Genomic DNA, 15,956 nt, shown 5'->3' with positions numbered 1-15,956 from the left:
ACCTATGATAAATGTTAACCTGCGAGGGATAATAGAGTCATTATCGACTTTAGGGCCGTTGTCTTTAACGCTATCTGTCACAAAGGTGACACTGTTGAAAACAATGGACAAAATCACTTTATGGAGGTAAATGCCGCCATATAAGTCCTACGGCTGCTCTGGTTGGTTGCCGTCTTGTCCTGACTACCCAATCCCTCAGGCCTCAAGTCAGTGTCATTATGTGTTTGTGTTTTCCAGCAGTGCGCTCAACCCTGAATACCACAGGAGAGGGAGAAGTCTGGCTCTGAAGATGTTTGATCTACAATATTTTCATCACACCCTTCTCAACAGAAACCTTTTGTGTGCCAAGACCTGATAACTGTAGAGGTAAGGACCAAAGTCCACTAATTATATAAAAAGTACAGTATTGAATAGGTTTGGGTCTACTGTCTTTTCCATGATCTGATTTCCTCCCTTGAATTGCACCCAGCTGTGATTGGTCCTCCGAAACCTCTTTGTTTGTTTTGCCATGATTGCAGCTCAGCCAAAAACAAAGGAACTTTGATCTGTTGATGTGTGGACTGAGACGGTTGACTTCCAAACTCCACAAGAGATATCAGCGTTACCTTAGTAGTGTGTTGCATATTTTGAACGGGGCCCAACGCTCATTGCCAGTGAGGGTGTTAAGTCTGTTGCAGTCCCAGCTCTCCTTTGCTTTGAGGATTCATGTTTTTCTTCATCCAACCAGTTTAGTGTGATTCATGGATCAGAGGAGTTTCCAGAGGATATAAATTATTTTAACAACTTTCGGAGTAATTACCTTACTCCCTGTCATAATTATATTGTCACACAAAGTTGCTGTAAAGTCGGTGCTTTTCACGTGGAGCAACAACACACTGACTTTTGTTAGAGAAAGATTAAACTGAAAACGAACACATGCTTCGATCACGAGGGACTTGTCATCTGTGGAATATCAAAGCTTTTAATCAAAGGGCACAGACAGGCAGTCAAATGAATTCAATTGTATTAAGAATTGATGCAATTTCCAAACGAATGAATGGATTGCTTGTCTTTCTTCCATTGGCCAACATAATTTTCTACCCTCTCAGAATGTGACATTGAGCCTTGAAAAGAGGCTGCATACTCTGACACTTTGATTTACTGTGTGTCTGCTGTGTGGGTGTGAGAAGTTGGCTGGCCACTAGGCCTTGACTGCTAGCTAAATTGACCCAGAATCAAGACCCAATTCTCAACCATAATCTTCTCTGGACTGGTCCTCCCCCACGGAGGCCTCACATTCCAGCTACCCACGCCTTTTTAAGAGCAGAATTTTCTGCTGCCATCCTCACGAGTGAGGTTTTGGACAGCTGTGTGTTTTTTCTGAGAGGTGACAATTTCTCTAACTTCTGGACGTAGTCAAGGTTGGAGAAAGACAAAAGACTGGAGTGTCGTTGAGGAAAAAAATGTGGTAAAGGCGTCCATTGCTGTTCATCTGAAGCCAATAATTAAGCATGAAACCCAAATAGCGTTTGGAGAGACACAACAGAACTAGGATGTGATAACTGACATTCTACCAGCATGATGACGGTCTCAACAAAGTTCAAGTATCTGCACAATATGAAGCACATGTGCTACAGTTGATCTGAAAGGCCTAGTGAAATTGAGTTGTTTGGCCATGTTTGTTCTACTGTTGAGAGCAAGAGAAAGAACGAAGAAGTCAAAGAAACTTGGATTATGTTGTGGTTATTTCCATGCTGTCACAGTTACCAGCCCTTTCAAGCTTAACATCCTTATCATTTATCGCCCTCCAGGTTCCCTCGGAGAGTTCATCAATGAGCTTGATGCCTTGATAAGCTCCTTTCCTGAGGACGACTCACCTCTCACAGTTCTGGGCGACTTTAACCTCCCCACGCCTACCTTTGACTCATTCCTCTCTGCCTCCTTCTTTCCACTCCTCTCCTCTTTTGACCTCACCCTCTCACCTTCCCCCCCTACTCACAAGGCAGGAAATACGCTCGACCTCATCTTTACTAGATGCTGTTCTTCCACTAACCTCGTTGCAACTCCCCTCCAAGTCTCCGACCACTACCTTGTATCCTTTTCCCTCTCGCTCTCATCCAACACTTCCCACACTGCCCCTACTCGGATGGTATCGCGCCGTCCCAACCTTCGCTCTCTCTCCCCCGCTACTCTCTCCTCTTCCATCCTATCATCTCTTCCCTCTGCTCAAACCTTCTCCAACCTATCTCCTGATTCTGCCTCCTCAACCCTCCTCTCCTCCCTTTCTGCATCCTTTGACTCTCTATGTCCCCTATCCTCCAGGCCGGCTCGGTCCTCCCCTCCCGCTCCGTGGCTCGACGACTCATTGCGAGCTCACAGAACAGGGCTCCGGGCAGCCGAGCGGAAATGGAGGAAAACTTCGCCTCCCTGCGGACCTGACATCCTTTCACTCCCTCCTCTCTACATTTTCCTCTTCTCTCTCTGCTGCTAAAGCCACTTTCTACCACTCTAAATTCCAAGCATCTGCCTCTAACCCTAGGAAGCTCTTTGCAACCTTCTCCTCCCTCCTGAATCCTCCTCCCCCTCCCCCCTCCTCCCTCTCTGCAGATGACTTCGTCAACCATTTTGAAAAGAAGGTCGACGACATCCGATCCTCGTTTGCTAAGTCAAACGACACCGCTGGTTCTGCTCACACTGCCCTACCCTGCGCTCTGACCTCTTTCTCCCCTCTCTCTCCAGATGAAATCTCGCGTCTTGTGACGGCCGGCCGCCCTACAACCTGCCCGCTTGACCCTATCCCCTCTTCTCTTCTCCAGACCATTTCCGGAGACCTCCTCCCTTACCTCACCTCGCTCATCAACTCATCCCTGACCGCTGGCTACGTCCCTTCCGTCTTCAAGAGAGCGAGAGTTGCACCCCTTCTGAAAAAACCTACACTCGATCCCTCCGATGTCAACAACTACAGACCAGTATCCCTTCTTTCTTTTCTCTCCAAAACTCTTGAACGTGCCGTCCTTGGTCAGCTCTCCGCTATCTCTCTCAGAATGACCTTCTTGATCCAAATCAGTCAGGTTTCAAGACTAGTCATTCAACTGAGACTGCTCTTCTCTGTATCACGGAGGCGCTCCGCACTGCTAAAGCTAACTCTCTCTCCTCTGCTCTCATCCTTCTAGACCTATCGGCTGCCTTCGATACTGTGAACCATCAGATCCTCCTCTCCACCCTCTCCGAGTTGGGCATCTCCGGCGCGGCCCACGCTTGGATTGCGTCCTACCTGACAGGTCGCTCCTACCAGGTGGCGTGGCGAGAATCCGTCTCCACACCACGTGCTCTCACCACTGGTGTCCCCCAGGGCTCTGTTCTAGGCCCTCTCCTATTCTCGCTATACACCAAGTCACTTGGCTCTGTCATAACCTCACATGGTCTCTCCTATCATTGCTATGCAGACGACACACAATTAATCTTCTCCTTTCCCCCTTCTGATGACCAGGTGGCGAATCGCATCTCTGCATGTCTGGCAGACATATCCGTGTGGATGACGGATCACCACCTCAAGCTGAACCTCGGCAAGACGGAGCTGCTCTTCCTCCCGGGGAAGGACTGCCCGTTCCATGATCTCGCCATCACGGTTGACAACTCCATTGTGTCCTCCTCCCAGAGCGCTAAGAACCTTGGCGTGATCCTGGACAACACCCTGTCGTTCTCAACTAACATCAAGGCGGTGGCCCGTTCCTGTAGGTTCATGCTCTACAACATCCGCAGAGTACGACCCTGCCTCACACAGGAAGCGGCGCAGGTCCTAATCCAGGCACTTGTCATCTCCCGTCTGGATTACTGCAACTCGCTGTTGGCTGGGCTCCCTGCCTGTGCCATTAAACCCCTACAACTCATCCAGAACGCCGCAGCCCGTCTGGTGTTCAACCTTCCCAAGTTCTCTCACGTCACCCCGCTCCTCCGCTCCCTCCACTGGCTTCCAGTTGAAGCTCGCATCCGCTACAAGACCATGGTGCTTGCCTACGGAGCTGTGAGGGGAACGGCACCTCAGTACCTCCAGGCTCTGATCAGGCCCTACACCCAAACAAGGGCACTGCGTTCATCCACCTCTGGCCTGCTCGCCTCCCTACCACTGAGGAAGTACAGTTCCCGCTCAGCCCAGTCAAAACTGTTCGCTGCTCTGGCCCCCCAATGGTGGAACAAACTCCCTCACGACGCCAGGACAGCGGAGTCAATCACCACCTTCCGGAGACACCTGAAACCCCACCTCTTTAAGGAATACCTAGGATAGGATAAAGTAATCCCTCTCACCCCCCCTCCCCCTGAAAAGATTTAGATGCACTACTGTTCCACTGGAGGTCATAAGGTGAATGCACCAATTTGTAAGTCGCTCTGGATAAGAGCGTCTGCTAAATGACTTAAATGTAATGTAATGTAAATGTTATTTACATGTAAAAGGACCCATAAGTACCAACATGCAAAGGCATTTTTTTCTGCCTTCTGTGAGCCTAAGGAACATTGCCTTGTGCCGTGGCATTCAGTTACCAAAAACCCACATAACTTTAAGATATTTTCTCATTTGTTTTCCTCATGAGGAGGATAATGAAAGTTCACAGAAATAACAAGGTAAGCCTATCAATTAGTTAGGGTTTTTACTGATATTGATTGTGTTTATGAATTAAGTGATTTAAAACTCAGAATTGGTAACAGAATTTTTGGAAAAATAGGTAAGATTTTCTGCTATTGAATTGGCTACAATGGGAAATCACAGTAGCCACAAACCCTGCTACTGTCATCCCTTCCACTGACATGTGTTCTGCTGTTTTCTTTCTCTGTCTGTTGTTTGGTGGTCAAAGCAAGAGTGTTAAGTCTGGACATCCCCTCTCTTTCTTGCTCCAGTTAATGGCACTTCTCCTGGCTCTTACTGACACCTACCCATGAGCCCCCTCTTTCTGTAACCAACATCCTTACTCATTGAGCAATGACAGTCACCGGACGTCCGTGGATGTTGAAAATAGTTTACGTTTGATTTCAAGGTCCACTCCATAGGCATTTTCTTTTTGGTATTGTCCGGGGCGCCTTTAATTTCAACGTCCACTGTTGTTGATTTTTGTTCTTGTCCTGACCGGCGTTGATTTGGTCCAAACATAGACATCTATGATTGGATCAGATTTGGTCCAGTCTGGACCGGTCCAAATCTGAACCAATCATAGACCTCTATGTTTCACAAGTTTGGAGAGTACAGTAATGTAAAATAAGTTGAGTAGAGTTCAATACACACACAGTAAAGCACACTAGAGTTGAGTACACTATAGTGTACTGTACTCTACTTTGCTGTACTCTTCTGAGCTTAAGATGTCCAAAGTTGTGAAATATAGACGGCTGTGATTGGTTCAGACCAACCAAATTTGGTCTTGTTTGGTGCTGGAGTGTAGAATAACTCTCAAATAGGCAAAGGAGGATATTGCGTATTTCTACCTTTTTTGTGTACCTATACAGGATACATCACCGGTAAAACCCCTAGAGTTGATTCTAATTAACATAAAATAACTCTAATGTATCAATGCATTTTTTTTAAAGGTAGAGAGATTTATTTGTATGGGCTGCGTCTCAATCCACTGCATCCAACATGTCGGACTTCCGCACCTGCGGTGGAAAGTGGCAGAGCTACAGCACTGTCTGTCGGACCAGGAGACATCTTCTTATTTATATATATATATACACACACACCTACCTACAGGGGTCCTAAAATCCAAAAAGGAAATAGCTAAATGATGCATGGTATGACCAGCTTTAAAAAAAAAACTGAACATGTTCGCTTAGTAGGGGTTACGAGACTGATATTCATATCCATTATTATGCATTTCTGTGTAGTACAGATCAGGGACCCATGATTACATTTCGCTACCGCATTTCTGTTACTGGGTGTAAATCCACTTCACTTACTGTAGTTAATAACCAAAATAGGTGTCATGTTATAGCTGACGCTCCATTCTTTCTAGAGTTTTTCAAACTTAATTCGGAGCAGATATTTAAGCGTTTTTGGAAAACGTGGACACAAACTGAGGGAGATTTTACCTAAATTCTCTGACCAGACATTGCATCTGCAATTCTTCCAGTAAATTGAAAAAAAGTAGTCCTTGAGCACAGAGTTGTATGGTTTATTCAACTTTGAATTTACTGTTTGTTTTTTGGACTGTTTTTTTGGAGTCTCGGGCGCAGATTTTGGATGGCCCTTTGTGACTGAGACTATTCTGGTGCTAATCTGCGTTTTCCTCTTGTCTTCTCCTTCTTTTCTCAGATCCAGAAAGCAGGAATAGCAGTTGGAGTGGGGAGGAGCGAGCCAAGGTGTCAGTGACTACATTGCTGTCACACTTAGCCACACCACACTCACTAAACTCCGGAGATGGGGTATGTAAGCGCTTAACTCCGGACAGTTCTGTCAGGAAATTCCTCGTTTTGCCAAGGTGGTCACCCTTCTCCGCGCTGGTTTGTACAGCTGGAAAAGCTTCTGTTTCCACATCCGTCTGGAGCAGAATGACTGGCTGTGTATGTTCCTGATCAAGGCTATCCTCACCTCTTAATGTTGTGATCTGAAGCTTCTTGCCGGGGGGAGGGACAAAGAGACATTGGGGACATTCTAAGCGTCACTATGGCATCTGAGGACATAGGAGATGCTGTGGGTCGTGCGACAGTGGTGGCCTTGTCAGCCGGGTCCAGAAATAACCATGTCACTTCAGACTACGGCATGCCTCTGAGTCAAAGCAACACACGTCCACATTCTCACGAGCCAGAGGTTAGCCACCAGGGCAGCGAAGACTGCTGCTCACCGCTCCCTCTCTATTGGAAGTTATCTTATGATAGCGGGTCTTATGATGGTGGGGAGGGGACGTTTCTGGATGCAGGATGCAAATGCTGGGAATACTCCAACCCTCAACATGCTAGTGCTGTAGCTGAGTTCGGCACCACATCTCGGGGGGAGAGGGGGACACGTGCTTTGGTTTCCACCCAGCTGTGTCTGACATGTGATCCAGTGGAAAGTCTCTCAGCCTGCCAGGAGACTGACTCGGTCTGTTGGACCACTGGGACCGAGACAGAGCCTCGGGAAAACCAGTCCGAGAGGAGAACAGAGGGGTTTTCTTCTCCTGCTGTGACTCCCCAGGCTGGTGCTCTGCCAAAGGTGAGCTACTCCGAGGGCTCTCCCTGCCAGCTGGAGCCCAGCACGGCTAGCACACAACGCCCCTGTCCATCCTCGGTGCCCTGCAGACGCAGCTTTAGGAGGAGCAGCCTGCCAGTGGCATCTCAGTGCCACTTCTCCTGCTCTCCCATAGGGGAGGGAAGAACGCCAGGAATGCCAGCCAGGACTATCGATGCCCGCTGTTTGCACTTCCTGAAAGATGGCTACTCCAGCCTAGAGAGGCTCAACAGGAGACCCAGAGCCAAGGTCTCCGTGGAGAGATTCTTCAGGAGGGCCTCGCTGGATACCATGCTCTCCTCCTCCAAGCAGTCCACCAGCCCCCAGAAGAGCGACAGCGACGGCGGCCTGTCGGACAGCGAGTTCATCCGCAACAGGAAAGAGCGCTCCACCGTGCTGGTGAGGAGGTACTACAAAAACAACCGCAAAGTTGAGAAGTCTGTGCGTGCGGGCACCAAGGCCATCGTGAGGTTTATGCTCTCGGGACACATAGCAGAGCAGGCCTGGGAGGCTGTTTGCAAAAGGACCTGGCACCCCAGTGAGAGACCCATCGTGTCAGTCAGAGGGCACGGCGCGGGGCCTCTGGCCGTCAGCCTGTGGGGTTACAGGGGCCTGCTCAGATACACGGGGGCCAGACTCTCAGAGGTAAGCGTCTTTGTTTTTCACACCCAGGCTACAGGGTTCCTGAAAGAAACCTCTGTTGCTCTATGCAGCTGCAGCAGCCTTCTCTTATCAAAGTGTTGGCTTAGCTCCCACACACGACAAATCAACTCCTTCAAATACGGTAGTTGTGCAAATGGTACAATCTTGCAATTCTGAAAATATTTTTGTAATGTGCAGTATTTTTCTCATTATTTGGCTTCAGCAATTCAATCACTCCCAACTAAAATACAAGTGATCATTGGTTCTCAGAAAAAATACTGCATCTTCATCTGTTTGATTTAATGTTTCGCCTCTTACGCTCTGCAGGGAGAGTCATAAGCAGAACCACTCAGTCACACTGTCTCTTTGTCCACAGTAGTCCGCTGCAGTGGAAAAATGGATCTGGCCCAGTTAGTTCTGGTGCCAATATCACTAACAGCCTGAGCTACCATTGCATTGAAGTTATTGCCATAGAAATCAGTAATATCCACAGAGCGAGATGGGGAGAAACCCCTGGTTCAGTGTTATGGTTCATTTCCTATGGAACACGTGCCAAATTCGGTGTGAGGAGTTTTTTGGGATGCCGAAAGGACCCGTAACAAAGCGTTTAGACGAATAAGGTCGGAGAAAGAGAACCTGGCTTCCAGTCTCCCTTGTTGAATGAACCACTGCCTTGGAGGTTTAACACGCTCCGCTCCGCTGAGTGTGTGTATGCCACAACAGAGCAAACCTCTGTGTCCAGAGAGTCTGTGCTGTGGTAACTAACCCGGGCGCTGCAGTGGTTGGAGACGCAGTGTTTTTATGGGTCCTTTGTGGTGCAGAAATATGGGCTGCATTAAGTCTAAGGCTCGCTCATGTCTTGGCTAATAATGAGGCCATTGAAAAGGGTAATAGTCAGGGCGCCTGTCAAAACACCATCTGCACTATTCCTATGGCGTTACCATAGGAACCAAACAGAATGGGCACTGATTCTTATGCCCCCCCCAGCCCCCACTTGAGTTTCTGACTATACAATAATTGAGTGGAGTTTTCTGTGAGAAATTCCAAAGTGTCCAGTGTTCCTGGGTTTATTTCCACAGCAAATGAGGTGAGCCAAGGCACACACAGGATTATGTAGTGAAGGGATCTTACCGGGGCAACGTTGGAGTAGTGAACTCAGAGAGAGGAAGGGAAATTAGGAAAAGATGTTTAGTGCCACGTACAGTGTTCAGAAAGATGTTTAGTGCCACGTACAGTGTCTTCAGAAAGATGTTTAGTGCCACGTACAGTGTCTTCAGAAAGATGTTTAAGTGCCACGTACAGTGTCTTCAGAAAGATGTTTAGTGCCACGTACAGTGTTCAGAAAGATGTTTAGTGCCACGTACATTGTCTTCAGAAAGATGTTTAGTGCCACGTACAGTGTCTTCAGAAAGTATTCAGACCCCTTGACTTTTCCCACATTTTGTTACGTTACAGCCTTATTCTAAAATGGATTGATATTTGTTTTTATCTAATCTACACACACTACCCCATAATGACACATCTTAAACATGTATAAAGATACCTTATTTACATACAGTGGGGCAAAAAATTAATTAGTCAGCCACCAATTGTGCAAGTTCTCCCACTTAAAAAGATGAGAGAGGCCTGTAAATTTTCATCATAGGTACACTTCAACTATGACAGACAAAATGAGAAGAAAAAAAATCCAGAAAAATCACCTTGTAGGATTTTTAATAAATTTATTTGCAAATTATGGTGGAAAATAAGTATTTAGTCAATAACAAAAGTTTATCTCAATACTTTGTTATATACCCTTTGTTGGCAATGACAGAGGTCAAACGTTTTCTGTAAGTCTTCACAAGGTTTTCACACACTGCTGGTATTTTGGCCCATTCCTCCATGCAGATCTCCTCTAGAGCAGTGATGTTTTGGGGCTGTTGCTGGGCAACACGGACTTTCCACTCCCTCCAAAGATTTTCTATGGGGTTGAGATCTGGAGACTGGCTAGGCCACTCCAGGACCTTGAAATGCTTCTTACGAAGCCACTCCTTCGTTGCCCGGGTGGTGTGTTTGGGATCATTGTCATGCTGAAAGACCCAGCCACGTTTCATCTTCAATGCCCTTGCTGATGGAAGGAGGTTTTCACTCAAAATCTCACGATACATGGCCCCATTCATTTTTTCCTTTACACGGATCAGTCGTCCTGGTCCCTTTGCAGAAAAACAGCCCCAAAGCATGATGTTTCCACCCCCATGCTTCACAGTAGGTATGGTGTTCTTTGGATGCAACTCAGCATTCTTTGTCCTCCAAACACGACGTGTTGGGTTTTTACCAAAAAGTTATATTTTGGTTTCATCTGACCATATGACATTCTCCCAATCTTCTTCTGGATCATCCAAATGCTCTCGAGCAAACTTCAGACGGGCCTGGACATGTACTGGCTTAAGCAGGGGGACACGTCGGGCACTGCAGGATTTGAGTCCCTGGCGGCGTAGTGTGTTACTGGTGGTAGGCTTTGTTACTTTGGTCCCAGCTCTCTGCAGGTCATTCACTAGGTCCCCCCGTGTGGTTCTGGGATTTTTGCTTGTGATCATTTTGACCCCACAGGTGAAATCTTGTGTGGAGCCCCAGATCGAGGGAGATTATCAGTGGTCTTGTATGTCTTCCATTTCCTAATAATTGCTCCCACAGTTGATTTCTTCAAACCAAGCTGCTTACCTATTGCAGATTCAGTCTTCCCAGCCTGGTGCAGGTCTACAATTTTGTTTCTGGTGTCCTTTGACAGCTCTTTGGTCTTGGCCATAGTGGAATTTGGAGTGTGACTGTTTGAGGTTGTGGACAGGTGTCTTTTATACTGATAACAAGTTCAAACAGGTGCCATTAATATAGGTAATGAGTGGAGGATGGAGGAGCCTCTTAAAGAAGAAGTTACAGGTCTATGAGAGCCAGAAATCTTTGTAGGTGACCAAATACTTATTTTCCACCATAATTTGCAAATAAATAAATTAAAAATCCTACAATGTGATATTCTGGATTTTTTTTCTCTCATTTTGTCTGTCATAGTTGAAGTGTACCTATGATGAAAATTACAGGCCTCTCTCATCTTTTTAAGTGGGAGAACTTGCACAATTGGTGGCTGACTAAATACTTTTTTGCCCCACTGTAAGTATTCAGATCCTTTGCTATGAGACTCGAAATTGAGCTCAGGTGCATCCTTTTCCCATTGACCATCCTTAAGATGTTTCTACGACTTGATTGGAGTCCACCTGTGGTAAATTTAATTGATTTTGACATGATTTGGAAAGGCACAACTGTCTATATAAGGTCCCACAGTTCACAGTCGTCATGACGTTTGCGTGAGGGTAGGTTTATGACAGTCATAAATACCTCTTCCCTCCCTTTTACGTCTCTCTACCCTACTGATGTTACATTTGCAAACCCATTGGTTAACATAGAGATTCTGGGAACATCAGAAGGTGGGGGGAAATTAACTATATTCTGGTAATCCGATCGATTGAACATATGCGGTGGTACGTAATGAATATGATGTCAGTTCGGTTGTCATCTGAGACATTCTCATCAATGATAAGATGAAACTCTACAGTGGAAAGTCTACACATCAGAGTTATCGGATTCACATGGAATTGCTGTTCAATTTAAAATTTTCGTGATGGGAGCTTCTATTTTAGCTTCTAAAATGTGAGAATTGGGTTTTCATAAGGTTAGGGCTCTGCTCAATCAGTGGCCCGCCCCTGTGAAGAGTCATGGGTTATAAAACTTTTCAGACACACCCTTCTCGCTCCACTATATAAAGCCTTGACGAAAATGTAACCTCCTGTTCCGAGGATGTGAGGACGACGGTCCGATGTCAGAATGGTTCAGATAATAACTACGGAACGAAGCCAACATCAGTGTGAGCTTTGGTTGCGAATGGTATGAACTTTGAACTCTTATTCACTACAGAAGTGATACCTCCTAGCTGTTGAGTTAGCAACAGCAGCTGCAAATGAGGGTTAGGAAGGAACAGACAGAGTATCCCGTCTATCACACAACAACGTTACTACAACGTATTCAATTGACCAACAGAGACATTCTTCAAAGGACTCGGTTTGGCAACATGGCCTTCCATCTACCACCAACCTACTGAAGCGCAGCTCAGAGTAAATATTTATTGCATTTTCCTTTTCCAAATGGGCGGTAATTTAGAATGCATAAGATACTGTATTTACGATAGCACAGCTTCTCCCTGTGTCCCTCAGTCTTCCCGCTCTCACTCGAACCCAGCACCCTTTCTTTTGTGTAACAAGCTGTCATATCTGTTCCGCCCGCTAGGGACGTTTTCCTTTTTACGTAATTTGTAATCAAGTTATGATTAATTATGTGTATGTGCAATTCTGTGTGAATAGTTAAGTATTTAGTAAATCAATATTTAAACCCAATTTTGTATTGCTGATTCAACTTGTTAGCCAGGGTTTGTGCAGATGAAATAATTTACAACTTTCAGATGAGACTGAATTAAGGTGACGATTAATATTGACTGCTATTGATGTAAAATATTACTAGGTCTTTAAGAGTTTATTCGGAAGATAACAGCTCTATAAATATTATTTTGTGGTGTCCCAACTCTCTAGTTAATTACATTTAAATGATTAGCTCAATCAGGTAATATTAATTACGGAGAAAAGATCTAATAGAATAGCATGTCATTTCACTTAATCCGACATAGCCAAAGACACAACACAGTACATGTCAGAGCAAAAACCAAGCCATGAGGTCGAAGGAATTGTCCGTAGAGCTCCGAGACAGGATTGTGTTGGCACAGATCTGGGGAAGGGTACTAAAACATTTCCGAAGTCCCCAAGAACACAGTGGCCTCCATCATTCCTAAATGGAAGAAATTTGGAACCACCAAGACTCTTCCTAGAGTCCGGCCAAACTGAGCAATCGGGGGAGAAGGTCCCGATGGTCACTCTGACAGAGCTCTAGAGTTCCTCTGTGGAGAAGGACAACCATCTCTACAGCACTCCACCAATCAGGCCTTCATGGTAGAGTGGCCAGACGAAAGCCACTCGTCAGTAAAAGGCACATGACCGCCCGCTTTGAGTTTGCCAAAAGGCACCTAAATACTCTCAGACCATGAGAAAGAAGATTCTCTGGTTTGATGGAACCAAGATTGAACTCTGGCTTGAATGCCAAGCGTGTCACATCTGGAGGAAACCTGGCACCATCTTTACGGTGAAGCATGGTGGTGGCATCATGCTGTGGCAACATTTTTCGGTGGCAGGGACTGGCAGACTAGTCAGGATCGAGGCAAAGATGATCGGAGCAAAGTAGAGTGATCCTCGACGGAAACCTGCTCCAGAGTGCTCAGGACCTCAGACTGGGGTGAAGGTTCACCTTCCAACAGGACAATGACCCTAAGTACTTCTGGACAAGTCTCTGAATGTTGGGGCAGCGCACAATTGGCCCAGCGTCATCCGGGTTAGGGGAGGGTTTGGCCGGCAGGGATGCCCTTGTCCCTTCGCGCTCTGGTGGGCTGGGTGCATGCACGGTGACACGGTCGCCAGGTGTGTGACGTTTCCTCCGACACGTTGGTGTGGTTGGCTTCTGGGTTAAGCTGGCATTGTGGTAAGAAGCAGTGCGGCTTAGTTGGGTCGTGTTTCGGAGGACTCATGGTTCTCGACCTTCGCCTCTCCCGAGTCCGTACGGGAGTTTCAGCGATGACACATGACTAACTACCAATTGGATACCACGAAATTGGGGAGAAAAAGGGGTAAAAAAAATAAGTATCAATGTTCTTGAGTGGGCCAGCCAGAGTCCGGACTTGAACCCGATCGAACATTTCTGAAGAGACCTGAAAATAGCTGTGCAGCGACGCTCCCCATCCAACCTGACAGAGAGGATCAGAAGAGAAGAATGGGAGAAACTCCCCAAATACAAGTGTGCCAGGTAGAGGTCGACCGATTAATCGGAATGGCCGATTTAATTAGGGCCGATTTTCAAGTTTTCATAACAATCGGAAATCGGTATTTTTGGGCGCCGATTTTAACCGACCTTTTTAACTAGGCAAGTCAATTAAGAACACATTCTTATTTTCAATGACGGCCTAGGAACGGTGATTTAACTGCCTCGTTCAGGGGCAGAACAACAGATGTTCACCTTGTCAGCTCGGGGAATCTAATCTTGCAACCTTACAGTTAACTAGTCCAACGCAATAACGACCTGCCTCTCTCTCGTTGCACTCCACAAGGAGACTGCCTGTTACACGAATGCAGTAAGACAAGGTAAGTTGTTAGCTAGCATAAAAAACAATCAATCATAATCACTAGTTAACTACACATGGTTGATGATATTACTAGATATTATCCGTCGTGTCATGCGTTGCATATAATCTGACTGAGCATACAAGTATCTGGCTGAGCGGTGGTAGGCAGAAGCAGGCGCGTAAACATTCATTCAAACAGCGTTTTGCCAGCGGCTCTTCCCTGTGCGTCAAGCATTGCGCTGTTTATGACTTCAAGCCTATCAACTCCCGAGATGAGGCTGGTGTAACCGAAGTGAAATGGCTAGCTAGTTAGCTAGTTAGAGCACCTAAAACTTATTAACTGGGAATATTGAAGACTCATGTTAAAAGGAAGCCACCAGCTTTCATATGTTCTGAGCAAGGAACTGAAACGTTAGCTTTCTTACATAGCACATATTGCACTTTTACTTTGTTTTTGCATTATTTAAACCAAATTGAACATGTTTCATTATTTACTTGAGGCTAAATTGATTTTATTGATGTATTATATTAAGTTAAAATAAGTGTTCATTCAGTATTGTCATTATTACAAATACATTTTTTTTTAAATCGGCCGATTGAATCGGTACTGGCTTTTTTGGTCCTCCAATAATCGGTATCGGCGTTGAAAAAGCATAATTGGTCGACCTCTAGTGCCAAGCTTGTAGCGTCATACCCAAGAAGACTCGGCGTAATCGCTGCCACAGGTGCTTCAACAAAGTACTGAGTAAAGGGTCTGCATACTTATGTAAATAGAATATTTCATTTCATTAAAAAAAAAATCTTTGCAAAAAAGCAAATATTGCTTTGTCATTATGGAGTATTATGTGTAGATCGAGGGACTTAAAAAAATATTTCAATCCATTTTAGAACAAGGCTGTAACGTAACAAAATGTGGATAAAGTCACGAGTCTGAATACTTTCCAAAGGCACTGTAGCTGGGTTAGTAGGTTAACAAACGTTAGTTGCGTGAGGCACCAAGCTAGTTTGTAGTTGAAAGTTGGTAGCTCATCTTTGTCTTAAGTTTGAATGTCCATTTGCATTTATTTGCAAATTGACACGAGATCAGCCTCCCATGCAAACTTTATTGGTTACTTTGCAAGTTTCCATGTTGATTTTATTCAAACGAGACCTTCTCAGTAGCTTTTATTTGTTTCTTTGGTGTGGTCTGAGAGCAGGTCTGTAATTCATCACCATGAGTGTGCTTACCTGTAAAAACAAAAACACTCCCAGCTCACCTGCACTCGGGATCAAACATCCTTAAGATTTTGCCTTTTATTGTTTGCTCTTAAGGATCCTACCAATTCATTTCCCCCAAAGCAGTTTGTCATGTCAACACATCTCTTTTGTAAGTTTGCACATGTGTAGCCTCCTGGCAACAGATGTACTAGTGGCCAGATGGCATGGCGAGAAGAGTTGGTTGCTTCCCGGAAAGTAGCCTGTGAAAATGCTGTTTTCAAATTAGCACTGGTGCAAAACATCTCGACGGGACGGAAATGCAAACTTCAGCTGACCTCTTAAAGCACTATGACCCCACTGTCTTGTGTAATCTTTGGGGATAGTTCTCCCACGCGAGACCCTGTGTCATTAATTTACATTGGCCAGTGTGGGAATAAACGTGATCCTAAAATGTTTGCTTAAGACTGGTATGAAGCTACAGTAAGTTAAACTTGTGTTTTCAGCGAAGCCCACATAAAAAAGTACTATATTTTATGGTATAAGTATTATAGTATTCACTAGTGTTTTTTGCAGACTATGCTGTAGTATTTACAGTTAACTATAGTATAAATACTTAAGTGACAATTACTATATAGTAATTGTCACTTAATGTCAGTTTTTTTCAGATTGTAGTATACTGTAGTTTTTACTGTATTGATTTTG

General features: G+C 45.4%; 1 protein-coding gene across 7 annotated transcripts in view; it reads left to right on the top strand.

Annotated features, from left to right (window-relative positions):
• Positions 1–15,956, top strand: part of LOC115106375 (1-phosphatidylinositol 4,5-bisphosphate phosphodiesterase epsilon-1-like) — a 92,993-nt gene that overhangs the window by 6,853 nt on the left and 70,184 nt on the right. For all 7 annotated transcript variants that reach the window (XM_029629044.2, XM_029629041.2, XM_029629042.2 and 4 more), the window contains exons 2-3: positions 238–366; positions 6,275–7,813. In XM_029629044.2, the coding sequence (XP_029484904.1) occupies positions 6,626–7,813 (1,188 nt within the window). In that variant the 5' untranslated portion in view covers positions 238–366; positions 6,275–6,625. The remainder of the gene's footprint in view (positions 1–237; positions 367–6,274; positions 7,814–15,956) is intronic.

This window comes from Oncorhynchus nerka, linkage group LG23 (genome assembly GCF_034236695.1).
Source record: "Oncorhynchus nerka isolate Pitt River linkage group LG23, Oner_Uvic_2.0, whole genome shotgun sequence".
NCBI lineage: Eukaryota > Metazoa > Chordata > Actinopteri > Salmoniformes > Salmonidae > Oncorhynchus > Oncorhynchus nerka.
Note: the sequence above shows the minus strand (reverse complement) of the source record. Positions and strands in the feature narration are given on the sequence as shown.